The sequence below is a fragment of the Centrocercus urophasianus genome, unplaced genomic scaffold (assembly GCF_019232065.1).
Source record: "Centrocercus urophasianus isolate 14NV4802_14NV808 unplaced genomic scaffold, USGS_Curo_1.0 seq_38, whole genome shotgun sequence".
Classification (NCBI taxonomy): Eukaryota; Metazoa; Chordata; class Aves; order Galliformes; family Phasianidae; genus Centrocercus; species Centrocercus urophasianus.
Window position 1 is genome coordinate 13,783 of NW_024884955.1, and position 25,528 is coordinate 39,310.

Here is a 25,528-nt window from a genome sequence, read left to right on the forward strand (position 1 = left end):
CCGCCGCGCCGTTGGCCTGGCAACGCGGAGCGGGAGGAGGGGGTGGGGGGGTGGACGGATGCTCGGCTTCTTGGCTGAGCGCGGCACCGCAGCTCGCGGGCTGCTGCAGCACGGGCGAGCAGCTCCCTCGTTTGACCATCGTGACACGGCGATTAAATACTTAATGAGGTAATTGGCCACCACCTGAGGGAGAGAGACAAAGGACCCCCCCTCCTGCTCCTTCAGTAATGACGCTTTCGAGCATCGGCGTGTGCCGGCGGTCAGCTGCGTTTCAGGAACAGCCTGCCCTGCTTCCGTATAAAGAGAAGGGGAAAAGTGCTTTGTAAGCTGCTCCCTTCGCTGCTGGAGTTCTCCGGTCTCCCCTGAGTGTCACTGAAGGTCAACTACCTCACCGTAGTGGGAAGCATCCCTGGAGAACCTGATCCTCTTTGTACCCAGCAGACCATACACACCCTGCAGCCATTTCCTGATCCTGCTGCCCCCAAATGCTTCCCTGCCTCAGGTCACCATGGAATTCTTTATGCTGTCCTTACTCAGGTCTTTCAGCCTCTTCTCTTTTCTACAGCATGAGTCCCTGCTCCAGGACCTGCAGCTTTTTATACACTGCACAAAACCCACCCCCCTTTTTGTAGGCATACAAAGATATGAGGCATTTCAGTGCTATTCCAGCAAAGCCACCCATGCTTTCATGACCAGTATCTTTTCTTGACAGCATACCTTCTATCACTCCATATTCCAGGCAAAACATCACTCCACATTCTGGGTAAAATACTACAAGTTCCTCAAGAACTTCCCAGCGTTGTGCCATGTAGGTTCAAAGTATGGGCTGTGCCAAACTAAGAACCAGAACCCTTTTTCTTCTATCAGAGGGAGACGGAGGTGAAGGCATGGGATGAGTGCAGGCCCCAGGCCAACAGATGAGGAAAGGCACTGACACGGGGCAGAGCTGAATGCTGGTTTTTAATGTTCCTAAGAACTAGGAAACAGAAATCAAAAATAGACTTTGCTCTTCTTGATAAAAGTAATAAAATGGTTAGCGGTGTTAAATTAATCCTTAAAAAACAAAACCCACGGAGGTTAAATACAACCCAGAGGCTCTGCATAAAAACCACAATGACTACAAAACAGCTGCAAAGACGTCTTTACACACCAAAGGAATCGCTCTCCTCCGCTCCTCTCCGGTACACAGCGTCGGCCGACACGGGACTCACACACGTGGGAAGGGAACGCGGTGCGACGGGCACAGCCCTGCCGGGAGCTCAGGGACACAGAACTATTTACACTATGGACACGGCGGTGCTGGTGCCAGTCCGGCCGCAGGACCCCGGGCTCTGCCCGCGCTTCTCCTGCAGCTGCCAGGCTGCGGCCGCCGCTGGGCCCCTCGCAGCCGCGGCGCCGGGCCTGGTGCCGGCCGTCCCTCTCGCTGTCCTTCCACCCTTAGAGCGCGTCCCAGCTCCGGCCGCCCCTTCCATCCACGTATGGGCAGCCACGGGGCCGCCCGCTCCTCCTGCCGCCCGCACGGGGGTTGCCGGCCCTCCAGCCGGGCCGTGGCCCAGCTCCTCTCCCTGGCGGCAGCCGGGCGCTCCTGGCGCTGCTGGTTCGCAGGGGAAGGCGGCTGCCGTGAGCTGCTGGGCAAGAGTTCCCCGGGCCGGTGCTGCGCAGCCAGCAGTCTCTCCGCCTGCCCGGCGAGCCTCCTCGGGGCCGCCGGCACCTCCCTGCTGCCTCTCACCTCTGCCTCAGTTAGCGTTGGTCTCCCGGCTGCTGCTTTGCTCCCGGCCCAGCTCTCGCTCCTTGTCTGTGGAGGAGGTGGACGAGGAGGAGGAGGACGACGAGGAGCTGAGGGTGCGGCCCGAATGCTTGTAGGCCGCCACGAGTTCCTGCAGCCGCTCTGGCGTGGGCTCCCACTTGGCAAAGCCTGCGCTGTTCTGCAGGAAGAGGACGGCGGTGTTGTGCACAGCCTTGTAGTACATCTCCTCCCTGCAAGGAAAGACAGCAGGCACTCAGCATCTCCCGGCAGCCCTGCCAGTAAGTCACACCACTACGCTTCCCTGCCGCCTGCCTCTCCTCTTCCCGCTTGTAGGTGTTAGGACAAGTATTCCTCTCTGCCCTTTTCACTCATTATCACGTGGAAAAGAGGAGAGTGCCTTCCTTCTGCCTCTTTCTGAACAGTACTGAATTGCTGAGCCTCTCTGGCATTTGGCAGCCCAGGAAAATGCTCAGCTGTGGCTTGCCAAATGAGAGCTGGCAGAGGGACACGGAGCATCACCGCAGCACTACATGACATAAACAGTTCATACTGGACTTGTACCCAAGAAACACATCACTCAAATCTTTTAATTAGCAAAACACCTCAGCAGTCATTAAACGAATGCGAAAATCCACAACACTGTGGATTTTACACCTCTTAAAAACCCAGGACGATGACGCACTGCACAATCTTTCCTCTTCCCTTCCTTCCATCGATTCCCACTGAGGTATCTCAGTCACACAGCTTCCCCGAGAGGCAGCTCATCAGAAGGGCACCCTGCAGGGACCCCAAGGGAAGGCCTACTTTTTGCAGACATGCTGAGACCCGCTGCGGTATTCGTGATCGAAGGCTGACAGGATGAGCTGGTGCCTCTTGAACTTGCTCTGCTCCATGCGGGTCAGGGCGGGCGTGGGAGGGTCCCTCCACTCAGGGATGAAGACAATAAAGGACAGGGGCTCACTGGAACTCTCCAGCAGTTTCTAGTCCAAAAAGAAAACCAATCTTAGTCTCGGCTGAGCAATGACAGGCCTACTGCCTTCTATGGAAAGGAAAAGTTCTGCTTCCAGAGCAGTACAGCAGCAGTGACAGCCCTCTGCTTTTTGAATGACAGCCTTGTTGTGAGCACACAGTGGGGAGCAGACGAACGCACGGCTCCGTTCAGAACAACACAGCAGAGTGAACATACCTCAAAGTGAGAGACCATGGCATCCATCAGCTCCTCACAGAACGGAGGATTTGCCTCAAAAGACCCACTTATAGGGAAGAAATCCAGGCACGGGCTACAGGAAAAAGACAAAGATCACTATCAGGGAGGCTAGACACCTGATTGTTGGACCTTAAAAAACATTCGTTTCCTCGCAGACGACACTCATGCTCAGAAGGACTGAATTCTCAGCAGTACAGGGCTGCCACTCCTCCACAGCACAGACAGCCACTGGGACACACTCCATCTGTGGTCACTGAAGGCTGACTGCTGATGCAAGCCGACTGCCTGAGGGCCCACTCCCTCCTTTCTTCAGAACAAGGGCAAACACTGGCAGATCTATAAACTGCATCAGACAGCTCTGGCTGGACCAGTGGCACACTGCTGGTTGTTTCAGCGCCGATCTGTGCTCGCTCCCTGCTTTCAGTGGGCCTGAAGCACACGTCCTTCTGCTCAACTACTGCCACGAGCTGCCAACACATCAGCCTGTCCTGAATCACTGCTCTGCACACGTGCATGCACCCACACAGACACACAGCAAAGGGCACCAGAACACAAGACTCACCCCCTGGATCCAAAATACCCGTCTGTATCCAAGAAGGCCGAACAGTACTGTTTAAAATAGCAATTCAGTGGCGAGGCAAAGCATTCAAAACTCACTCCAAAGAGCTTGTGGAGGGCTTCAAAGACGTGCACGGGAAGTGCCCCCTGCAGGCCAGTTCCTTCATACAGACCCACACCGAACATCATCTGAGGAGAGCAAACCCCGGTGAGTGGTGCCTGCACTTGCTATTGCTGCTGCTCCCTTCATGGAATTTGGACCGAGGCCTACATGTCCACACACTCACTCCTCCAGGTATGCAGGGCCCCCTCGTCCTCTCTCAAATTCAGTAGGTCCCCTGAATGAACCTAGGAATGCTCTTTAGATACTTTCTTCAGCTCAGGTCCTGTCAAACCAACTGTCAGTTTTTACATGTATTCCCCAGGAGCCTTCAGTTAGGCCTCACAAAAACATCAATAACTACTGAAAGCTCTTTGTTACAATTTATCCCCACCACTGACTCAGTTTAAGTCCTACTTTGCACCAGGCTCTGAGAGCTGCAGACCCCTCAGAGCAACGAGTTCAGTTCCCCAGGTTTTTTGATGCACAGCAACAGCAACAACAAGTACCTGGTATCGTCGGAGAAGGCACCAAACCCTGGGTAGGAACTTTTCAAAGCCAGAGTCATCAATGCAACTGTACCGGTAGAGAAGCCACTGGAAGAGAAGGCCCAGCCATTAAAAACAAACAGTATCAACAAAGGTAAGGCAGCCAGAACACAAAACGTATCGTGACATGAGAAGAAACACCGATGAACAAAAGGAGCAGGCAGGGTTCTGCATGAAGGCTTTTCAGCTCATCTGCTTTTACTGTGGGAATGAACTGCAAGCTATCCACTAGCACGAATGAATGTAACACATCAGCAAGTCTCTCTCAGCAAGGGCTGCCTCGTTGGAGTACAACCATTCTTGCAGCACAGCATGTACCAAAGCATACACACAACACCTCCTAAGTACTCCCAGCAGAAGGCTGACCCTGACTAAGGAAAATGAAGCTGTCCTCATCCGTGCTACTATTAGGGCAACACCAGACAGCCTCCACAGGGCAGTGCTGTGTCCAACTGCTCGGTCCCTTCTTGGAGGAAAAGGAGAAATGAAAGCTCTCATGAAAGAGCACTGTGCAGCAGCAGTCATGCAGGCGTGGCAGTCAGCTCTTACCAGCTTGCTGAAGTAGTTGCGGCTCACTTTCACCATTTCCCCCTTGTACCGCACACATGCCACATTGTTTTCCATGTGCATTTCCACACTGGGGAGTGGTGGGGAGGGGATGGCCAGTCTCACTGGGTAACAGTACACGAGCCTGTCCTGGACTTCAGGAGCTTCTACCTCAGCTATGGAGAATAAAGAGCAAGGCAGCCCATTAGAATCCAGGGACATCTGGGACGGGTCTTCCTTCCACCTCGGAACGTGCAGGAGTAAGGCTGAAGAGCAAAGTAATCTCTCCAAACCACAGGGGTGGTCCTTCACAGATCACGTAGGCAGCTACCTAAGTTCAGAACTGATTCCCAAAATTCCATCACCCACAGAGCACGGAGAGGAACCACAGCACAGTACTTCTCCATCTGTAACGCAGTCAACCTGTAGACGTCGTGCAACCATTCCAACACCATCAGGCATGCTCTGGGTGAGTAAAACAATTTCCTTGCTGTCACTGTTATTTCAGTTTGCTCCAAAGTTATTCGAAAACCAGCTAATACTCCCAGGCTCTTAAATGCAGGAGGCAAAGGAACCTTTCTGCCACCTATCTTGGACAGAACCTCACCCTCAGCTTAGGCAGAAAAAAAAGAGCTAAAATTAAAGATTGGCCAGAAGGAATCATGAACGCATCGCCGGGTGTGAACACGGGCAGCAAAAACAAGCAGCAAAAGGCAGACACTGGAATCTGGAGGGAGAACGTCTGAAGAGAGCTAGGACCCAAAGGGAAAAGGGCTAAAGAATGGTAGCGATGAAAGAAGCAGAGACCAAGGAAGAAGGAAAAGGTTTGCTGTACCAGATATATTGTTTTCTTTGAGGATGGCAAGATGCTTCTCCCGGATCCGCTTGACATATTCGAGGGATATGTAGTAGATCTTACTGCAGATGCCCTCCACAGAGTCCTTTGCTGCAGCAGACACGTGGGGCCCACACTGCTTGCGCAGGTGCTCCAGGCGGTCCTGCAGAATCACAGAACCAGAGTCCCTTACACAGCCCACCTCCTGACCCCACAGCTGTGCAGAGTCTCTGAACCTTTGCTGCTTCCATTTTGCAAAGTGGAGGAAATGCAATCACAGCCTGTCGAGGAAGGATCTTTATCTGGCCCTGCACACCCGTGCTTTCACAGCCCCACTGCACCCAGCTGCACAACTGACCATGTAGTCCTCCTTCGAAGCAGAATGGTCCCGTCGCAGCCAGCTGAAGGTGTCCTCCACATTCCATTTCACCACCTTCCTGCTGTCTGGTGATGCACTCCTGCACAAAACAGGCAAGTGGGATTAAACCCTCAGCTGCAGGGCAATATATTCCATACCACCACAACAGTCTTGTTAGCAGGGAACAGCGCTGACGCCTCGAGGCCCTCGCTGCCTCTCCCCTGCAGGCGCCCTGTGCAAAGTGCTTCCAGACATTTTCATGACACGACCCTGCCCTGCTCTCACCAAAACACAGCCTAACTGTGCTGTCCTCTCCTGCAACAGGAACAGCAGATGAAGGATTGGTTAGGAAAATGGCTCATTTTGATCTTGCCTCCCATTATCAAACGCAGCCATTGCCAGGAACTTGCAACTCTGAGACAACTGCCCTGTTAACAAGCTTCAGGCTTTTTTCCCTTCTTAAATTCTCTGTCCTGTGGCAGAGCTCTTCAGGAAAAATACATGTGGTGTAATAAAATATCATCTTATGTTTGTTCTTCTTTAATAGCAGTGAGCATCCAAGCACTCTTCTATTATCTGAGGGATAAATGACAAAGGCATTCCACATGCAGAATTTCAGATTCTTGCTCATCTCCACACGCATTCAGCTTGCTGCTGTTTGATTTCACTGTGACATTACCATCAAAAGACAGCTCCAGAACTACTGTTTTTCCCTCACGTGCTCCTAACTTTGCTTTTCCTCAGTAAGAAGATGGCCAATACTGAATAAAGTGACACGACAGCTCCTCTTAGAAGTTGCCATGAACTCCTTCTCATTTCTGAAGGTGGCAGCACTGCAAGAGGAACTCCTACCTGGATTCAATGAGCCGTTTTGCAGCCTCAGCATACTTGAAGAGCAGCCTCTTGGCTTCTTCACGGAACTTAATTCTGGATAGCCTGAGGTAAGTATAAATTCACACGCATCAGTTTCACAGCTGCCACGAAGGCCAGGTCCAGTTCCCAGAATTTTACACCACCAGCACCTCACCACTTCATCAGCAAAAGTAAAACACAAAAGCAGAAAACTAAAGCAGGTAAATCACTGGACTAGCCCGAGACAAAAACAGCTCCAAAATTTGTCCTGTTTTTCAACAGTACCTGATGGGAATGTCATTCATGATTTCTCTGAACATGGAAGGAGACACTACTGGCTCGCAGTCACTCGGTAAAAGGGGATCTGTCCCTTTATCCACCACCTTCCTCTCCAACATCCAGCGGTTAAAAGACTCCCTTGGGGGGTCAATCCCTGGAGAAGGACAAAAAAAAAAGGGTGAAATCGTATGACAAAAAGACGTCCAGAAGCTCTGACAAGAATCATTGCACTGCAGGTCAGCTTAATGAGAATATAATTACCAAATAAAGAAACCACAGCGAGGAGAGACAAGAACCAGAAGGAAGAACAGTGCAGCACTGCAGGAGTGAGAACACAAAAAGGGGAGCAGGAGAGCAACTTGCCTTCTCGCTGCTGGCAGAGCTCACGATAATGTTGCCTCAACTTGAGAATGAGCTGGGATCGAAGCAGCTCCACTTCAGGGTGTGGAGAAAGCACTTCAGATGGTGCTCTCTGCTTAATCACCGCATTTGTCTGAATATCCAGGTCCCAGTACACTCTGTGACAGAAGGAAATGCCGTCAGGACGATCGGATCACTGCCTAATTATCGGATATTGCTTTTAAAGACGTTTCCTGGGGCTGTGTTACCAGCCAAAAAATTGAACTATCGAAGACTGCTTGCAAAGACAGACAAGCCTGCTACGTCCCCCAGGTTATTCTTCAAAGACACTTGGAAGACCAGCAGTCTCTACCCTCTCCCCACCCCTGAGAACAGAAATAAGTGGATACAACTCACTCAGTTGGTCGTAGAAGAGCTGCCTGCTGCTTATCTTCAGGTGAAACACACCATGCCTTCAGAACAGAGGATCCTGGAATACTGGGAGAGCTGGGGACTGGCTGAGCAGCTGGGGTCCCCGGAATATCCGACTGGAGAGGAAAAGATGAATTACTGCCCTCACAGAGAAAGGCAGAACGGAGGAACCACAGTATACCTAACAGCCCTGTACCAGAGCTTCACTTAGGATAACCACTGAATCCCTACAGCGTGTTTTGTTGGCACTTAATGTGGACACGTGAGCTACCACGTTCCTGTCACCATTTGTTCTCTCTCAGCTCTCATGATCCACCTGAGGCTGTAAGAGAACTGGCAAACCAGCAGGAAGTGAGCATGCTTCCACCTTTGTATTTTTGGTGTGAGCCATTAGAACTTGAGCTGTTAGAACTTGAGCTGTTAGAATTGATCTTGCACAGTAAAAAAAAAGGTCCAAGCTCTGGACCCTCTAGGTCTGAATTTTGACATCTTTAAGACTATTTTAACACTCAACTCACCTTGGGCTTTTTCACACTGTTGCCACTTGAGGGAACTTCCTCAGAGAATCTCCTCTTCCTCTGCTTGCTCTCCACTGAGGTCTCTACCATTCCACTTTCCAGTGGCATAGGAGCTGCATTCAATCCCAGAGGGTCTGACTAAGAGCATCCAAACAGCAGTACTCATTAGTTCATCAGCTGTTACTGCAGAGTACCAAAGGCAATAAGTCCTTTCAATTTTCCTTTGCACCACCCCCAGCTCCCAAGCAGACAAAAGCAATGACACTAACACACCTGCAGAAAGCTAAAAACTTAGCTCTTAGACTTGTGTCTGAACCATTTATTTGGTCTGTTAGTTTGAGACTGAGATGAAAAAAATGCAACACAGCTCCCCCACGGCGAGTTTGTTTAAGCAGTGCACCCGAATGAGGAACAGTGCATTGTGTTTCACCAGATCCCAGCCACGCAATGGATGGGGAGAGGAGTTCTGCAGATATAGAAGGCCCTCCCACACAGGCAATGCCACCTCCCAGAGGAATACCCCAGTGTGAGCACAGCCCCTGGACACACGTGCTTACTCACAATGACATCGTGCTGTCCCAGAACAGGCATTTCCCACAGGGACTGGTTGGTGAAGCGATTGAAGTAATACGGGCGATTCTCCCTCTTGCTCCAGCACTTCTCCCAGCCAGCCTGCACCAGCTCATCTGAGCACACAGTCAGACAGGATAAGGTCAGTACTGCAAAGCTCTACCATTCAGGTCCCCATTACCACCCCTGCACACCGCAACAAGCCTCGTTCCTGAACTCTCTCAATAGCCCCACTCCACCTTCCCTTCCCGGCTACTGGGGCCCTTCAGAACCCTGTGCTGGGCTTCCTCAGAAGCAGAATCAGTACCTGGGAGGTCCTGTACCAGTCGCATAGGTTTGGGGGAGCTGGGCTGGTTCTGGTTGGAGGTGCCAGGTGAGTGACTCATTAGAGATGCCTCCTCCGCAGGGCTTCCGTGATTCTCATTGGCCATTTCTCAGCAACCACACTAGAAAAGTCAGACAAAAAATCCACGTCACAGCAGGAAAGATCCCAGAGCCACCTGGCCCACTCAAAGTTAACTGCCAGTAAAATGGGCTTGAACCAGTACATACAAAATAAGACCTAAGTCCTGAAAAATACCACTTATCCCAGATGCACCTACCTCTGAACAGTACATCAGGGAGTTCTTATGGCCAGCACTCAAAATACTCACTTTTCAGCTACTTCCCTCTCCTAGGGCTGCAGTGTCTCATCCCACACAGCAGTGCTGAGAGCACAGAAAATAAAATATGCTTCACTGTGAACGTTTACCATCCCCTACCACAGTAGTAGTACTGGCCATATTTGATCTGCTATCCCTGGTGGCAGTTTAAATTAGTATTTACCCACATATAACCATATGCAATTTAAACAAAAAGCAGTTATTAAAGAACTTCTGCTATACAAAATAGCCCTGCTGCTTCACTAATAACAGCTCTGGTGGCTCACAGGACCACAGGCTAGGAATGAACAACTATGGAATTATTTTCCTCATTATGTTCCAGACATGGACTGACTGTCAGGACTGTCAGGCTGTTTAAGCCTTCGGAATTTTGCATTTACATAACAACAGTTATGCAAAAGAAAGTCTGTTCAAAATGAAACGCTCCTCTTAATCATCGTTTAATACTGTCAGCTGCGGAAGAACAGCCAGGTTTTTCCTCTCATTCACTCTTCTTCCCCCAGGGAAGTTTCTGAAATAGCACTGTTGAGCCAATTACTACAGATTGCTGCAACCAAACCGGGGGAAACGAGGCATTTTAAATAATTACTTCTATCTCCGTTATTTAACTCTATTCAGGCCTTTGGAGATGCCCTATGCAACGTGAGAGCTGCACGCACACAATGCTGTTGTGTACACATCATCCTGCACTAAGTGTGTTTTTAACTGATCTGAACTCCCCATCCTGTCCACGAAAACATCACCAGGCTTTTCAAAAGAACGGTGAGAGCCGAGTTCAAGAACGAGCAGGTAGGTTCTTGCCAGGCTGTCTGCAGCACTGACAGTGAATCGGTGCGACGCAGGGCAGGACTGAGGAACACCTGCTCCTGCCAACTCCTGGGAAGATGTTTCCATCCTTCCCTCGGGGTAAGCATGGAAAGGTGCAGGGTACTGCAGAAACCTGGAATTATGACCTCTGCTCACAGCTACAGAGATAACAACATCCATACCCACAGGCAAAAGCACCTGCTACAAAGACTGCACCAATGCAATCTGTACGTTTAATCACCCCAGCATTGAGTGTTGTGTAATATTTGTTTACTGACACTTCCTCCTGAACTCCAGCCCTCCTGTGACCTCTGCAGTCACACTTCAGGCAGCTGCCACCTGAGCAGCACCTCATTCTCTGCCAGAAAGCTGATCTGAGGCCACGGGCTGCACATCAGGAACCTCATCAAATTCCTGGCAGGAACTTTCTAAAAACGTTCAGCCTCCTCTTCTTAAAAAGGGAAAGTTTACCTGCATTTGCTGGTGTGTCATGCACGTTGCATAGATGATATAGTAACAGTTACACAAGGATGGGAGCAGACCTCCCAGGGAGAGCCACACATGGATTTTAATAATTACAGCTGGCACCAGGTGTCAGAAGGGCAGCAGCTCCCAGCACCTCTTACCACTGACAGCTCTAACCAGTGGTCAGATGGGGCTTCTTATTCTTTATCTCTCCAGTTTATGGATAAACTAGGATGGGGGAAGTCCAAAGCAGCTCTATCACTTTATCAGTTTGGGTGAGTATCAAATCCCAGCAACCTTTAACTCCCCAAAAGAAAAGAAACAAACTAGCCTAACAGAAGGAACTCCATCTTTATGCGCCTAGTGTTGTGACGACAGTGAAAGGGACCCAGAGCAAAGGTTTTACAGCGGTTACGGTACTGCTTTATACACCACACGACGCATACAGTGCTTCGCAGACACAGAACGCCGTCCCTGCCCAGAGAGCTTACAGCCTATAGGAGCAGCAGCACGAACAGAGAGCGCAGCCAGGCGGCAATGGACACGGAGCGCAGCACAGCCAACGTCTGTCAAGGCGGGATTTCACACGGGACAACGGCAAACGCGGACAAAGGAGAGCAGCGACAGCCCCCGGGAACACGGCAGGGTTTTCCCTCAGCCCCGAACCGCGGCGAAGCGGAGGGCACAGCCTTTCTGTGTCAGCCGCTCTCGGGTCGGGGCCGCGCAGCGTACGGAGCTCCAGGGGCAGCCCGCAGCACGCGGGGAGCGCGGCCGGACGGCGTGTGGTGCTGCGGGCGGAGCTCCCGGCGCGGAGGGCCGAGACCGAGCGAGCGCGGAGAGGAGCGGCGGCGACTACGCGGGCGGCCGGCAGCGGTGCGGGGCGCGGCCGCTGGGGGCGGCGCCGGGCGGTACTTACGGGGCCGCGCTGCTGCCGGGCGGGACGCGGGGCCGTCGCTCGGTGCTCGCCGCTAGCGCGCCGGGGCCGCATCCTCATAGCGGGGCGTCCCGCGCCGGGCCCGCGGGGGCCGCTGCGGAGACAGGAGCCGTTAGCGGGGAGGGCCGCGCGGGATGGGCGGCGCGAGCGGAGCGGAGCGCGCCGAGCTGCGGCTGGCGCGTTCTAAGATGGCGGCCGCGGGCCTACGCCGCCTCACCCCGACCTGCCGCCGCGCCGCAGGCCCGCCGGCCTCTCTCTCCGTTGCGGAGACCCCCGGCCGCGCGGGAGCGCTGCTTACCTGGGCGTGAGGCTGGGGGCTGTGGGCACCGCGCACCGTCGCGCTTCCCGCCGCCGCCCCACCTCCGCCTCACCCGCCCCGCCGCCGCCATCTTGCGCCGGGACCGCGGGCCGGCAGCGCGCAGGCGCGGGCCGCCCCGCCCTAGGCACTGCGCAGGCGCCGCCACCGGGACGCCCTCTCGCGCACGCGCATCACCCTCCGCGCCCGGGCGCGCTGGCGGTGCGCTTGCGCGGTGCGCGGCCCGCGCTTTTGTAGACGGAGCGGCGCATGCGCGCGCCGCGACACCGCCGTCTGCCCTGGCGCCATCTTGAGTGTGGCGCGCCGGCACCGCCCCGCTATGGGCAGGGCCGGGCCCGGCCTCGCGGCCACGTCCACCCGCCGCGGGCGGTTCCCATCAGGCGGGGCGAGGCCGCCGGCGGAGCGGCTTTGAAGTGCTTCGCGGGGCGGGGCGGGGCGGGGCCCGCAGCGCTGGCGGCGAGCCGCGGTCGCCCACCGCGTTCCGTCCGCAGCGCCGCCCTTCCGGCACTTAGCGGTGCGGCTCCGCCGCGTGTGGCCGCGGGGCGCGGCGCTGGGCGGGGCCGGGCGGGGCCGCGGGCGCGCAGCCAGGAGCCCGGAGCCGCAGCCTCGCCTGGTGGCCGTGGCTGCCGGGAAAGCGCGGCTCGACACCTTCCGACGGGGGGCGATTCTCCCCATCCGCGGCCCCGACGCCCCGCCCTTTGCCTCCCCCTGCCCGGCCGTGAACTCGCACGGCTTTCCTTCTGCCCGCGGCCGCCCGACCCGCTCGCTCCCGCTGGAGGCCTGCCCTCTGCACCCGGAGCACTGGGGTCAGTGTAATAGTTAATGCTGGCGAAGCAGTTTGGAAGGGATAAGTGCTGTGTAAGCACCCGGTCTCCTAAGTCTCTCTGTTTCCAGAGCGTGAACCCCCACAGCCCGGCTGTGTGTGTGCAGATAATCGCCCCGACCACAAAGTGCTGGCTCAGACCAACTCCGTTCTGCGGGCGCTTGGAGGAGGGGGAAGGAGGGGCTCAGCAGGATTTGTCCGAGGTTCCACGGACGGAAAGCACCAAGCCTTGTCCTTTGGAATGCAGAGGGGCTTGCGGTGAAGCATAGGCAGCGCTTTGTCTCTCCTGGGCTGAGCGGTGCCGCTGTGCTGCACACTGCTGGCAGTGCTGCTCTTCCTGGCCTCTTGGCGATGGGCACTTAATGGATCAGAAAGGGAATGTGGGCATGCTGGCTCACTTCTGCAGTGCCTCTCACAGAACTGAGCACATCTGTCTGCTCAGCTTCTGGAAGCAGGCTGGGGATGAGCCCTGGTGGCTGTGGGCCCTGAAGACCCTGATACGTGCCAGGCTGTTAGAGTGGCTCTGTGGCTCCAGCAACCACAGCAGCTTCCCTGTCTGATGCTCACCTCATAGATGGGCACAAAGCAGTTCCCGTTGTACCTCTGGCCCAAGGGACTTGTGTTCAGCTGCAGCCGTGGCACAGAGCCCACTGGGCAGTGCTGGAGCTGGCAGAGCACGGTGGGGAGTTTAGCACCAGCAGGACTGGGGGTCGGCACTTCCCCAAAATGATGAAGCCACCCTGCGCTGCGCGGCTGGCGTCCCCGAGCCCTTCATCCTCCTGTTTGCTGTGTCTCCTCCCAGCTGTGGGCTCACAAGGGGTGGCGGCTGGTGGGATATATAAACGTAGGGGAGTCTGAGCCAGCTCAGAAGAAACTCCTGGAGCTGCTGGTGTTCTCTCTCCCTCCCTTCACGTGATTCAGTTTCCCCAGACCAGAGAAGCCGAAGACAAGTCATACTGTAAGTATACAAACTTAGCCAGCATTGTGTAGGCGAGCTGCCCCAGTCTGAGCGTGGCCCTCCGGGACGGATGGAGGCTCTGGATCCTGAGCAGAAGGGGTTCTGTCCTCTCCCTTGCAGAGAACTGAGCAGAAACACGGTGGGGAAGCCCTGTGCGGTCCCTGCCATCCCGAAGGCAAGTCTGCCTTTTCCTGCTGGATGAGGAATCTCTGGCTCTGTCCCAGCCCAGCTGCAGGGCATGGGACACAGGCAGTGCTAATCCCTGGGGAGCATTTGGGGCTGCTCCCAGGGCTAGAAAGCCCATGGGAGAGGAATCCCTTCCCTTTGTGGTGCTGGGGTTCCCCATGACACTCACCTCACCCTGCAAGCAGGGGAGCTGGCTGTGCTGGGGAAGGGCGGGATGCTGCTGGTACCGAGGGCAGTGGCTGTCCCCGGGCGGGGCTGATCCTGCAAGCCCACGGAGTCTGTGCTGGGGGCTTGCACATAGCAAGGGGTGCTTGCCCTCTCAGGTGATGGGAACCAGAATACCGTTGTGGGATTTCAGGGTGTGGGGTACAGCAGGGCCACGGGATGGTCCTCTCATCAGCCTCTGCCCGGGCTCCTGTGCTGAGAGCAGGTTTGGGCAGTTAGCCACAACCCTGCCGGGTGGCTGGGCTTCCCCCGTGCGCTCTGCTAGCCCGGTGCATGCTGACCCTGCGCTCTGCCCCCAGGTGCGAGATGGCTGCCGGCAGCCGCCTCCTCCTCCTCCTGCTCCTGCTGCCCTGGCTGGCCGCAGCCTCGCACAGCCCTCCCGGCTGCAAGATCCGGATTACCTCCAAGGGGCTGGACCTCGGTAAGGGGCTGGCCAGGACCCTGATCCCAGGCAGGGCGGGGAGCTAGCTTGCACGGTGGGACCGGCAGGGTGGGCTATGTTGGTAGAGTGCGGTACAGCCTGGCTGTGGGCAGCCCAGGCTCATTTTGCATTGCAGTGAAGCAGGAGGGTCTGCGCTTCGTGGAGCAGGAGCTGGAGAACATCACAGTGTCAGACCTGCACGGGAAGGAGGGGCAGTTCCACTACAACATCAGCCAGTGAGTGCTGCCTGCTCCCTGCGCGCAGCAGCCCCTGGGTCGGCCTTACCGTCCCCTCCCTGGCAGGGTCAAGGTGATGGACCTGCAGCTGCCATTTTCCAACCTGCACTTCCAGCCGCAACAGAACCTCGCCTTCGACATCAACAACGCTTCCATCAGCCTGCGCTTCAGGCGGCAGCTGCTCTACTGGTTCTTGTGAGTTACTTTCCCTTGCCCACCAGCCTGTCCCACAGCTGGGTCGTGGCCCAGGAATGTCACAGGTGCCATGCTGCCCAGTCCTGGAGCTGATAGGATCTGTGTCCTCCTGTCTGTTCCCCTGGTTTCCAGCTACGACATTGGATCCATCAATGCTTCTGCTGATGGTGTCCACATCCATACTGTGCTGCAGCTGGCCAAGGATGAGGTTGGACGCCTCAAGATTTCCAACATGTCCTGCAATGCCTCCATTGCCAGAATGCACGCAGGATTCTCTGGCACACTCAGGTACACTGATGCGATGGTGGCAGCCATGCCCCTATGCCTGGCAAGATGAACTCAGGCCATGCCTCGTGTTTTTGTGGGAATGGAGGTAGAGGGACAGGGCTGGAAGGCTACTGCAAAGCTGTTCTGTCCTGCAGGAAGGTCTATGAGTTCCTGAGCACCTTCATTGTCACAGGGATGCGCTTCCTCCTCAGCCAGCAGGTAGGGCTGTGAGCAGAGATGGGCAGAACTCTCCTGACTGCAGTCAGGAGGGCCTGACTCAGGGATGCTGGAGGCAGCCTGGGTCCTCCTCTAGACCAGGAGTTCTGGCCCCACTGCTGAGTGATTCCCCACAGATCTGCCCATCCCTGGAGCATGCCAGCCTGGTGCTGCTGAACTCCTTGCTGGACACAGTGCCAGGTAAGTAGGATAAGACCAGACCCTGCTCACTGCAGCCTATGCAGAGCTGAGAAAAGGACTGCAGGCCACCCTGTAGGCTTTCTTCTCACAGCACCTCTTCCTTGGCAGTAAGGAACTACGTGGATGAGCACATTGGGATTGACTACTCCCTGCTCCGTGATCCAGCTGTCTCCCCAGAAACCCTCGACCTGGACTTCAAGGTGTGGCACCAGATTCTGCCCTGCCTCTCCCAGTCCTGTTGGCACAGCTCTGCATCAACTCATGCAATGGGCACAGCAAGCTGTGCTGCAGCTGCAGAAACAGTCACTATTCTGGGCCCAGGGCATGTTCTTCTATCGTGCGAGGGAGGACCAGGAGCTGGAGAACCACGCGGTGGAGCCGGTGATCAAGGAGACTGAGCGCATGGTTTACGTTGCCTTCTCTGAGTACTTCTTTGACTCAGCCATGCACGCATACTTCCAGGCGGGTGTGCTGGCCATAGAGCTTGAGGGGGAGAAGGTGAGCAGCACAGTTTGACACTGCACACAGGCCTGCATGGAGAAGGGGCGCCGCCTGGGGGAGGTGGGGTGGGCTCCACACAATTTCAGGACGTGCTGCATGGGCAGAAGCTCTGGCAGCAGTGCCAGCTCTGTTTCCCCTGAGGTTTGTCCTCCCTGCAGGTACCCAAGGACCTGGAGGTTCTGCTGAGAGCCACCTTCTTTGGGACCATCTTCATGCTGGTGAGAGGAGCTTTCTACTGGGGCAGGAGAGGTACAGGACCCCCCTCTGGGGTGGAGCAGTTCTGCCCAGACTGGCTCCCCTGCCCTCTCCCCAGAACCCTGCTGTGGTGGATGCTCCCTTGCGGCTGGTGCTTCAGGTGTCAGCTCCCCCCCGCTGTGTGATCAAACCCTCGGGGACCTCCGTCTCTGTCTCTGCCTTCCTCAACATCTCGCTGGTACCTGCAGACCGCCCTGCTGTCCAGCTTTCCAGCATGGCCATGGTGGGTGCTGCTGCAGCCAGCTTGCCTGTGCCTGCCCAAGTACACAGGGCAGGAGCACTGCACCCCACCTGGGATGTCACCAACATCCTAAAGATAGGAGCAGCACCCAGGCTGTCCCGCTGCCTGCCCATGCTGGCTGCAGCAGGGTTTCCATGCAGCTCACTCTCCCCATAGGAATCAAAGCTGAGTGCCAAGGTGTACCTGCAAGGGAAGGCACTGCGCGTGCAGCTGGACCTGCGACGGTATGGCCCACACTGGGGTCCCACCAGGGCTCCAGGGACAGTCCCCTCTGCCCCAGCTCACAGCTGCTTTCCCTCCCTGCAGGTTCCGCATCTATTCCAAGCAGTCAGCACTGGAATCTCTGGCGGTGAGCAGACCCTGTACCAGCCTGGAGCATGGGAGGGTCCAACTGTCCCGGGTAGCTCCCAGTCACAGCAGGGAGCAGCTCTGGGAGGGCTGTGCAGGATCCCCCTTCATCCACCCTCGAGAAACACAAGCAGGCCCTACCTTGCCCAGCAGCTCTGCACTCATTCTGCCTCCCCTCTCCACAGCTGTTCTCACTGCAGGCCCCACTGAAAACTCTGCTGCAGCTGACAATCATGCCCATCATTAACGGTAAGCATCACCACTGCCTGTGCGTGGCAAGGCTTGAGGCAGTGTCATGGGGCTTACTGCATCTCCTCCTCCATGCAGAGAGGACAAAGAAGGGTGTGCAGATTCCTCTGCCAGAAGGCATGGACTTCACCAGGGAGGTGGTCACCAATCACGCGGTGCGCGAGCAGGACAAGGACAACACCAGCCCCTCCAGCAGACACAGGCACCGTGTCCTGGCAGCTGTAGGCACAGCTAGTCCTGTGCCAATACTTCTTTCCTTTGCAGGGATTTCTCATAGTGGGAGCTGATCTCCACTTCTCCAAGGGGCTGCGGGAAGTGATAGAGAAGTACCGCTCCACCCCTGCAGTCCCTGCTGAGCCCACAGTGCAGCCCACAGCAGCCAACACAGACCCCCACCAGCTGTAGCTCTGCTTACTTGCTCCTTCACCCTGGACAAAGGTCAGATCCTGGGCTGGACCCATAGGCTGTAGGTAGGAAGCAACATCCCCAATACCACTCACACATCCTGCAGGGCATCTGCACCCAGGTGGGCAGCAGCAAGGTGGAGACAGCTGCTCTGGGAATCCCTGTTGCACCCCTTCTCGTAAACTAATAAACCACTGAATGCTAGCTTGCACTGCTTTGTTGCTTGGAGGATGAGCCCACTCCAGACCACATAGCTGCCAGCTCTGGGGGAGAGCTCTCCGCCTGCTTTTGGGACGGTTTGTTTTCAGGAAGCCCCAGTGCCCTCCGCAGAAAGGGAAACACAAACTCTGGCTCCCAAGGACACCGTGCGCAGCACATTAGCACTCACTGCTGCTGGAGCCTCTGTTAGGAACCACTATTGAGACAGCAAAAGAAAGCAAAGCAGGGGATAGCAGAGAGGTGCAAGGAGTTCATTAATGAGGAGCAGGACCACCTTATTCAGAGTTTATTGTGGGTTCCCAAGAGCACTGTGTGACCTAGGCAGTGAAATTGTCTTCATTGTAAATTGCCTTTCACTGAGGTCAGGTTGGGAGTGGTTTCAAAGGGAGCAGAAAGCCCTTGCAGGGGAGCCCACGGCCACCACATCAACTGTGCTTAGCAGAGAGCAGCTGGCTCCGAGCCTGCCCAGGCCACATGTGTACAGAGGCTGCAGGACAGAGGGAAGTGGTGAGGACTGCTCCCAGCCTACAAGGAAGTAGTTGCCTCCAGAAACAGGGAGGAGGTGAGACAGGAAGCCACAGCAAAGAGACAGCTGCAATGCCCAGCAGGGATGGCATCCCAAGGACTCCTCTCCCTGCACCCTGCAGAAAGCCCGCCTCTAGGCTAAGCATAGCCCTTGGGGCCCGGGGAATCCCTGCCGGCTGCAGTCGTCACTTTGTTCATGACACAGAGGAGCCCTGGTGCAGCCGAGTGGCAGTGATGAGCTGTGCAGGAGGTGACTGTTGTACGCAGGCAGCCCAAGGCCCTGGGCACAGCCTCCCCAGCTCCTAGTACGGCTCATTCTTAATGAAACGGCTGAACATGGTGAAGGCAGCGAGGGGCTGGTCTGTAGGCACCATGTGGCCGGCTCCCTGCAGGAAACAGGTGCCAGCAGTCAGTGCCCTCCGTGGCTCCACTACCGCCTGGCCCACGGCTCCAGTGTCAGCCATGAGTGACCACAGTGGGACCAACTGCAAGGCACCACCTCAGCCCTACCTTAACAGTGAGGAACGCAATGTTGGTGAACTCTTTCACGAAGCCCCCGATCTGGTTCTCACCTCCTTCAGTGTAGAGCCAAGGTCGGCGAGCCACCTGCACCTGGGAATAGAGACAGCACCCTCGGTGCCCAGCCCCACAGACCCCACCGCTTCCCCCTGTATCTGGGCTGATCCCTGGATCAGCCAGGCCTCACTCTGCCCATTTACCTTCTGGCACAGGGAGTCCACGAACCACTCATCCCCAAGGAAATTGCAGGCCATGTCGACATCCCCATTGTACACCAGGATTCTGTATTTCTGCAGAGCAGGAAGAGCATGAGCACCGCACAGGGCACGGCCCTATGTGGGAGGGCTGCTGCCATGGGCTGCGTGCTCCCCCACACATACACACCATGGCTCCAAGAAGTTTGAGGTACTGGTCATTCATCTGCGTGTACAGGCGCTTGTAGCTGCGGTTCACCTCGAAGCTGCAGAAGAAGCAGCAGTGAGCTCAGCAGCTGCTTGTGCCACACACTCAACCCCGCCTGTGTCTTGCTTACCTGCACACCTGCCACTCTGGGGCATCGGGGGAGATGTGGAGAGCCTTCCTCACTTCTGGGGAGTTCAGATACATGGTCGGTGCTGTGGAGTTGGTGCACGGTGGGTCCATCCGCACCTTATTGCGGGCTACAGGCATCCGGAACAGGTTCTGGGAGAGTTGGGATAGCCCTGCAGCAGCACCTCAGCACTGCCCACAGGGAGAGCTGCCCCATCCCCTACTGTGCAGGTGGAGGGTGCTGGCAACACACTGTGACAGGGACCCACACTCACCTGGCGCCAGGAGAACCTCATTGGCATCCGGATGAAGGAGTTTCCCAGGTCATGTGTGACGAGATAGTCACCCTCATACCTGCAGGCAGACCAAGCACAGCCACAGGGTGAGAGCTCTGGAGGAGCAAGGGCTTGGGATAACGGCCCCGGACCCACCACCAGGAAGAAGTGGCCACAGAAGCAGTGTCTCTGCCAGCCCCCTGCTGCTGGTAGGGATCTGCATGCTGCTTGTGATTAGGGATAGCGCTGCTGCTGTCGCCACTCTCACCTCATGCTTCCAGGAACACCGCCAGCACACGGGGCGTAGAGATTGTAGATATTGAGCCCAGACTCCTCTACAATCTCAATCATCTCTGCCATCTGCAATGAGCCACAAGCAGGACGGGCTCAGGACTCAGCTTGAAGGACCACAGCACACACCCAACACCAAGCACAGCGCTGCTGCTTGCAGGAATTGGAGCAGGGCTCGGGGATTCCAGCCTTCCCTCACCTTAAGCGTGCAGTTCAGGTTGGAGTTGTCATGGAAGTTGCACTTCCCTTCAGAGCAGCAGAAGGCCTGCAAGTCCTTCCACAGCCTGCAGGCAGAAACCAAAAGTTGGAGTGATCCACCAGAGCCCACCCTGCTCTGTGCCACAGGGACCAGCAGCACTCCCCCCAGCAGTGCTCCCCGCTCTCACTGGGTGCCCAGCAGGCCATGGTAATAGGCGAAGTACACCAAGGAGTTGTCATTGATCTCATAGGAGGAGAGGCCATTTCCCACAGCGATTCCCTGCGGGGCAATAAGAAAACAACTCTGTGGTGTGGCAGCTCCTCACAGGGCAGCCACAGAGCATCGGCGTCAGGCAGGAAGCAGATGTGGCTCTGTTTACTTCATGGGGGGAAGAGGAAAGGCCATGGGCGCCTGGGAGCACTCCTCAGTCTCACGCAGCAGAACACGTTCACCGCCAGCACCCAGGGAGATGAAAGGCTGTGGGGCTGGGGCTGCCCCACGCAGCGTGCTGAGCCCCAGCAAGGCCATGCCCTCACCTTGAGGTTAAGGCTGGGGTCCTGCATCACCCACTCTGCCAGAGTGGGGATGTAGATCCCGCCGTAGCTCTCCCCCGTGAGGAAGAGGTCGTTCTTGGAGTACTCAGGGAAGAGCCGCAGGAACTCCTTCAGCGCCAGGTAGTTGTTGTGTGCGACCTGCAGGGACAGCAGATGGCACCAGCGGGGTGGCACTGGGCCAGCAGCTCCGGGCTGGGCCTGCAACAGCCTCACCACTCACCTCGGTGTCGTTGGTAGCATACTTCTTGTCCTCGGAGTATGAGAAGCCAACGCCTGCAGGGGACTCCAGGTAGAGCATGTTGGCAATCTGTGAGGACAGCAGAGGGGCAGGGGAGCATGGAAGTCCAGGGAGCTCCCGGCACAGAGGGCCAACGGCCTTCACCTATGGCACCATTTGTGTGTGGCCCACCCCAGTGTTGCAATGAGAACCTCATCCCTGCTCTACAGTGAGCTGGAGGGGAGGGGGGCAGCACAGAGCAGTTCAGAGCCATGGTTCCCCACAGCTTGGGTGGGGCAGGAGCCGCTCCCTGCTGCGGCAGGGCCCATACCTTGTTCCAGGCGTAGTCATTGTACTTCAGCGTGACCCCATCGGGCTGCACCTGAGGAGGGAGTGGAGACTGATAAGCGGCACAACACAGGGCCCAAGACACCGCCCGCATCATGGAGCCCTGCAGACCCCAGGCAGCTGTGACCACTGACCAGGAAGGGGCCGTGCTCTTTCAAGAAGCCTTCCATGGAACTGCAGCCAGGGCCCCCGTTCAGCCATAATACCAGAGGGCTGCTCTGCGGGTTGTTCTGGGCCTCCACAAACCTGCGGGGTGAGTGATGTGAGTATCCAGTGCCCAGCCAGCACCGTTCCAACGCACCAGTACCACGTCCCAGCCCGGCCCTACATACCAGTAGTGCAGGCGCTGTGTCGGCCCGATGCACAGGTGCCCCGAGAAGTGGCGGAAGGACGGCTGCTTGGGCAGCCCGGGCAGGAACGTCACCTCATGGCCCGCGGGCGCGGCGTGGGCCGGCCCCAGCCCCAGCAGCAGCGCGCACAGCAGCGGCAGCATCTGCGGAAGGCACAGAAACGGCGATGCCGAGGGCCCGGACACGCGCAACGAACCGCACCGAGCTCCGCCGCCCCGCACCGATGCGGCGCCTCTCGCCGGTCCCGACCCTGCCGGCACAGTCCCAGCGGGATCACTCCCTTCTACCACGCCCGGTGCCGTACGCCGCTCACCCCGCACCCCGATCCCGCAGCGCCCCGCAGCACATGACCCGCGCCCATATGACCTCCGAGCGGTCACGTGCCGTTGGGCGGGGCTTCGAAGAGGGAGCGGGGACAGCCTTAGCCAATCGGCGCGTCGTTTGCGGCAGCTGGCCACGCCCCTCCCTCCACGCCGCGCGCGCACGTGTGAACGAACCGGCCGGCCGCGCCACGCACCGCACTCAGGCGCGGCGGCTGCACCGCCCGGGTGCGAATGCCGCGCGTGGGCCCACGCCGCCCCGGGGCTGTCGCAGTAACCCCGCACGCCCCCGCGCCTCGTGGACACCGCGGGGCACTACGAGCGGGCACGGTCCCGGAGTTCCCCGACGTAGGGCGAGGAGCGGGGAGCCCAGGTCCCCGTCCCTGTACAGTCCCGTCCCGCGCAGCCCCGTGGGCAGCACCGGACACCCCGCGCCGCCGCCCTCCCGCGGGGCCCCGTGCGTTAGGACCGGCCCCAGCCACCGCCTGCCAGCAGCTGCCCGGCGCCGCGCGGTTAAAAATAGCGGCGCGGCCATGGCGGCTCCGGGCCACCCTCCCACCCGCTTCCACCGCGTGCACGGCGCCAATGTGCGCCTGGACGCCTCGCGCACACGGGCCACGCGGGTCGAGAGCTTCGCCAACGCGCTGTGCTTCAGCCACGAGCCGCTGGCACCCGGGCAGATCTTCCTGGTGGAGATCGAGGAGAAGGAGCTGGGTTGGTGCGGGCACCTGCGCGTGGGGCTGACGGCGCACGACCCGCAGAGCCTGGGCACCGTGCCCGAGTATTCGCTGCCTGACCTGGTCGGCCTGGGAGACACCTGGGTGTTCGCCATCACCCGCAGTCACAACCGCGTGTCGGCCGACGGGCAGGAGGAGCCGGCCCCGGCCCCGGCCCCGCTCTGGGAGCCCGAGCTGCGCATCGAGGGCGTGAGGATCCCCCGCGACAAACTGGTGGGGCGCAGCCGCCCCGGACGCTACAGCCATCTCCTGGATGAGCTGTACCGCACCAACGTGCTGCCTCCCACCGCCCTGCGCAGCCGCATCGGCGTGCTGTACGCCCCGCGGCCCGACGGCACCGCCGACATGCACATCGTCATCAACGGGGAGGACATGGGGCCGAGCGCCCGGAGCCTGCCCACCGCGCGGCCGCTCTACGCTGTGATTGACGTCTTCGCCTCTACCAAAAGCGTCCGTGTGATCCAGGTGGAATACGGCTGTGGGTATCTGCGCGGTGACCCCGCGGTCCGGTGGGCAGCATTTGAGTGGGATGGGACGTGGGGCGCAGAGATACAGGGTGGAGAGTGTGGCAGAGCATCCCGAGTCCCCGTAGAGTGCAGTGAGGCCCCACTAGCAGCGGTGCCTCTCAGAAGCCGTGCTGTGGCAGGGATGTGGTTTGGCTCCGGCAGCCCAAGGTCCCCCTCCAGCCCTGTGCTGGCTGCTCAGTGCCCCAGCCTCGCCCAACCCAGAGCCAGGGCTGCAGCAGCAGATCCAGAGCAGACCCCCGCGGTGCTGCAGCCGTTGGGCAACATCCCGGTGTCCCCAGGCAGGGTGGGGCTGGGATCGGCAGCCCCGCACAGCCACGAGCTCCTGCGAGCAGTCAGCTAATAGGTGCTAATTAGAAGCGTATTGGAAAAATGAACACGTGCTCAGGATGATGAGGGATGTGAACCAGAAGAAGAAATAGTGCCTGGGTACTGATGGCTGGGTCACCATCATGCTGCTGTGCCACCTGAGCTTTACATAACTGGGAGATAATGAGGTCTTGGCATAGCAGGCACAAGGCCAGAGACAAAGCAAACAAGATACCAGGACCCACAGCAGAGCGAGCGACTCCTGCACAGGGAACCTCAGCCCCGAGTTCAGCCTCTCAAGGCTGAGGTCTGGCATTCCCTGTGCTGGCTGCCTTCCTCTAGAAAGGGGAGGGAGGGGGAGAGCAGCAAGGGCTCCCAGCAGGACACAGTGCGAAGTGAGGGCCAGGCCAGCAGTGCACCAGAGGCAGTGAGCAACCCGGTGCCAGCTACCCACAGATTTCTGCAGCTGCTCTTTCTGCAGCATTTCCCTTGGCTTTACAAATCAGTTTTGGTTTAGTTCTGCTTTTGCTGGGGTGTGGGCGGTCAAGCGAAACCCTGCAGCTGAAGGGCAGGAGACGAGACGCTGCGCAGGGGGGCCCACATTGCTGCTCACCGAACGCTCAGGGCGGCGAGCCCCGGCCTATGATAAGCATTGCAGACATCCAGGAGCAGCCCAAGGCCGGGGCACAACGCTGCTTTGTCTGGCAGTGCCCCGAGGCCTCGTGCTGGCGGCCCTGTGAGAGCAGAGCAGCTGGGCCACCACCCAGGGCCCCGCTCTGCAGCGTGACACCGCAGCCGGCCCCCCCGCCCTGCGCTGCTGGGGGCTTCCCACAGCTCATAGAGGAGGAATCCGCCCACAGCCTGTGTCACAGGGGTCAGGGGGCCGATGGAAGACGCGTCCCGGGAGCATCATGTGAGTCCTCCCTGCAGAGGCTGATGGTGCAGTGTGGTGTGCACACAGGCCACCGAGGGAATAAGGATGAAAGGAAAACACTGTGTGGGCACGTGGGTCCCTGGAGGAACCATGTAGCAGCCCCGAGAGGAAACAAATGCAAAACACCACAGTAACACACTGTGCAGGCACATGACTGCAGGGCCACCACGCTCAGCTTGTTAAAGGAGCTCCAGCCTGGGCACAGCATGAGGACTCCACAGGGTGAAGCTCTCCCCCAGCAGAGCCCTGCAGGAGGACGAGTGCTGCCCGCAGCATAAAATTCCCCAAACGCTGCCCAAAAGCCAGGAGCCAGCAGTGAGCCCTGCACACCACTCTCCCAGCACAGCTCTCCCAGCCACCCCAGCTCCTTCTGTTTTTGCAAGACTGTTTCTCTTGCAGTCCCTTCCCTGCAGACGCTCTGCCGGCTGGTCATCCAGAAGCACATTGTGCACCGCCTGGCCATCGACGGCTTGGATCTGCCCCCCATGCTGAAGCACTTCTGCCAACACGAGTGAGGAACTGAGGTGCTGCATGGCCTGACAAGCCCCCAGAGCATGCCAGCGACTTTGTGTGAATGGGTACAGTTGGAGCTCTGAGCACCCAATGTAGCTGTAGGTGCCCCTGTTGTTTGCACAGCCTCGATGGCCTTCAAGGGTCCTTTCAACTCAAATTGCTGTACGGTTGGGCTCGTGCCCACTCACAGAAGAGAGTGAGTAATAAAGCACTTCAAGGCACAGCCTGAGCTCTCTGCGTGGTGCCGGTCCACAGAGCCCAGGAACAAAGCTACAATTTCCTGGGTCCACAGCTGGGGCACTGAGCACTGCCTGCGGGTCCTCCTGAACAACAGCCCCAAGACTGCAGGATGGAGGCCTGTGATAT

At 57.6% G+C, this 25,528-nt stretch overlaps 4 protein-coding genes across 4 annotated transcripts; 2 read left to right on the forward strand and 2 right to left on the reverse strand.

The window, feature by feature from the left end:
- Positions 1-941: 941 nt before the first annotated feature.
- Positions 942-11,807, reverse strand: PCIF1 (phosphorylated CTD interacting factor 1). The gene is made up of 16 exons (XM_042832452.1): positions 11,740-11,807; positions 9,197-9,335; positions 8,881-9,005; positions 8,320-8,457; positions 7,787-7,917; positions 7,394-7,548; positions 7,037-7,184; positions 6,752-6,835; positions 5,900-5,999; positions 5,542-5,704; positions 4,710-4,882; positions 4,122-4,208; positions 3,517-3,701; positions 2,934-3,027; positions 2,552-2,727; positions 942-1,977 (listed from the first exon to the last, which is right to left on the reverse strand). The coding sequence occupies exons 2-16, from the start codon at positions 9,318-9,320 to the stop codon at positions 1,737-1,739; spliced, it is 2,124 nt and encodes a 707-aa protein (XP_042688386.1). The 5' UTR covers positions 9,321-9,335; positions 11,740-11,807; the 3' UTR covers positions 942-1,736.
- A 980-nt stretch (positions 11,808-12,787) lies between these two features.
- LOC122167708 (phospholipid transfer protein) lies at positions 12,788-18,004 on the forward strand. The gene is made up of 16 exons (XM_042832469.1): positions 12,788-13,854; positions 14,565-14,686; positions 14,823-14,922; positions 14,989-15,117; positions 15,250-15,405; positions 15,540-15,603; positions 15,738-15,801; positions 15,910-16,001; positions 16,123-16,299; positions 16,461-16,520; positions 16,616-16,780; positions 16,955-17,022; positions 17,105-17,147; positions 17,332-17,395; positions 17,474-17,550; positions 17,660-18,004. The coding sequence occupies exons 2-16, from the start codon at positions 14,572-14,574 to the stop codon at positions 17,798-17,800; spliced, it is 1,515 nt and encodes a 504-aa protein (XP_042688403.1). The 5' UTR covers positions 12,788-13,854; positions 14,565-14,571; the 3' UTR covers positions 17,801-18,004.
- A 286-nt stretch (positions 18,005-18,290) lies between these two features.
- Positions 18,291-22,146, reverse strand: CTSA (cathepsin A). The gene is made up of 15 exons (XM_042832470.1): positions 22,139-22,146; positions 21,808-21,968; positions 21,610-21,721; positions 21,459-21,509; positions 21,131-21,217; positions 20,893-21,048; positions 20,544-20,635; positions 20,357-20,441; positions 20,135-20,226; positions 19,867-19,945; positions 19,596-19,744; positions 19,448-19,523; positions 19,264-19,353; positions 19,055-19,156; positions 18,291-18,930 (listed from the first exon to the last, which is right to left on the reverse strand). Exons 2-15 carry the CDS (start codon positions 21,966-21,968, stop codon positions 18,847-18,849), a joined length of 1,416 nt encoding a protein of 471 aa, XP_042688404.1. The 5' UTR covers positions 22,139-22,146; the 3' UTR covers positions 18,291-18,846.
- A 532-nt stretch (positions 22,147-22,678) lies between these two features.
- NEURL2 (neuralized E3 ubiquitin protein ligase 2) lies at positions 22,679-25,385 on the forward strand. Its single transcript, XM_042832435.1, has 2 exons — positions 22,679-23,360; positions 25,049-25,385. The coding sequence occupies exons 1-2, from the start codon at positions 22,679-22,681 to the stop codon at positions 25,162-25,164; spliced, it is 798 nt and encodes a 265-aa protein (XP_042688369.1). The 3' UTR covers positions 25,165-25,385.
- The last annotated feature ends 143 nt before the right edge of the window (positions 25,386-25,528 follow it).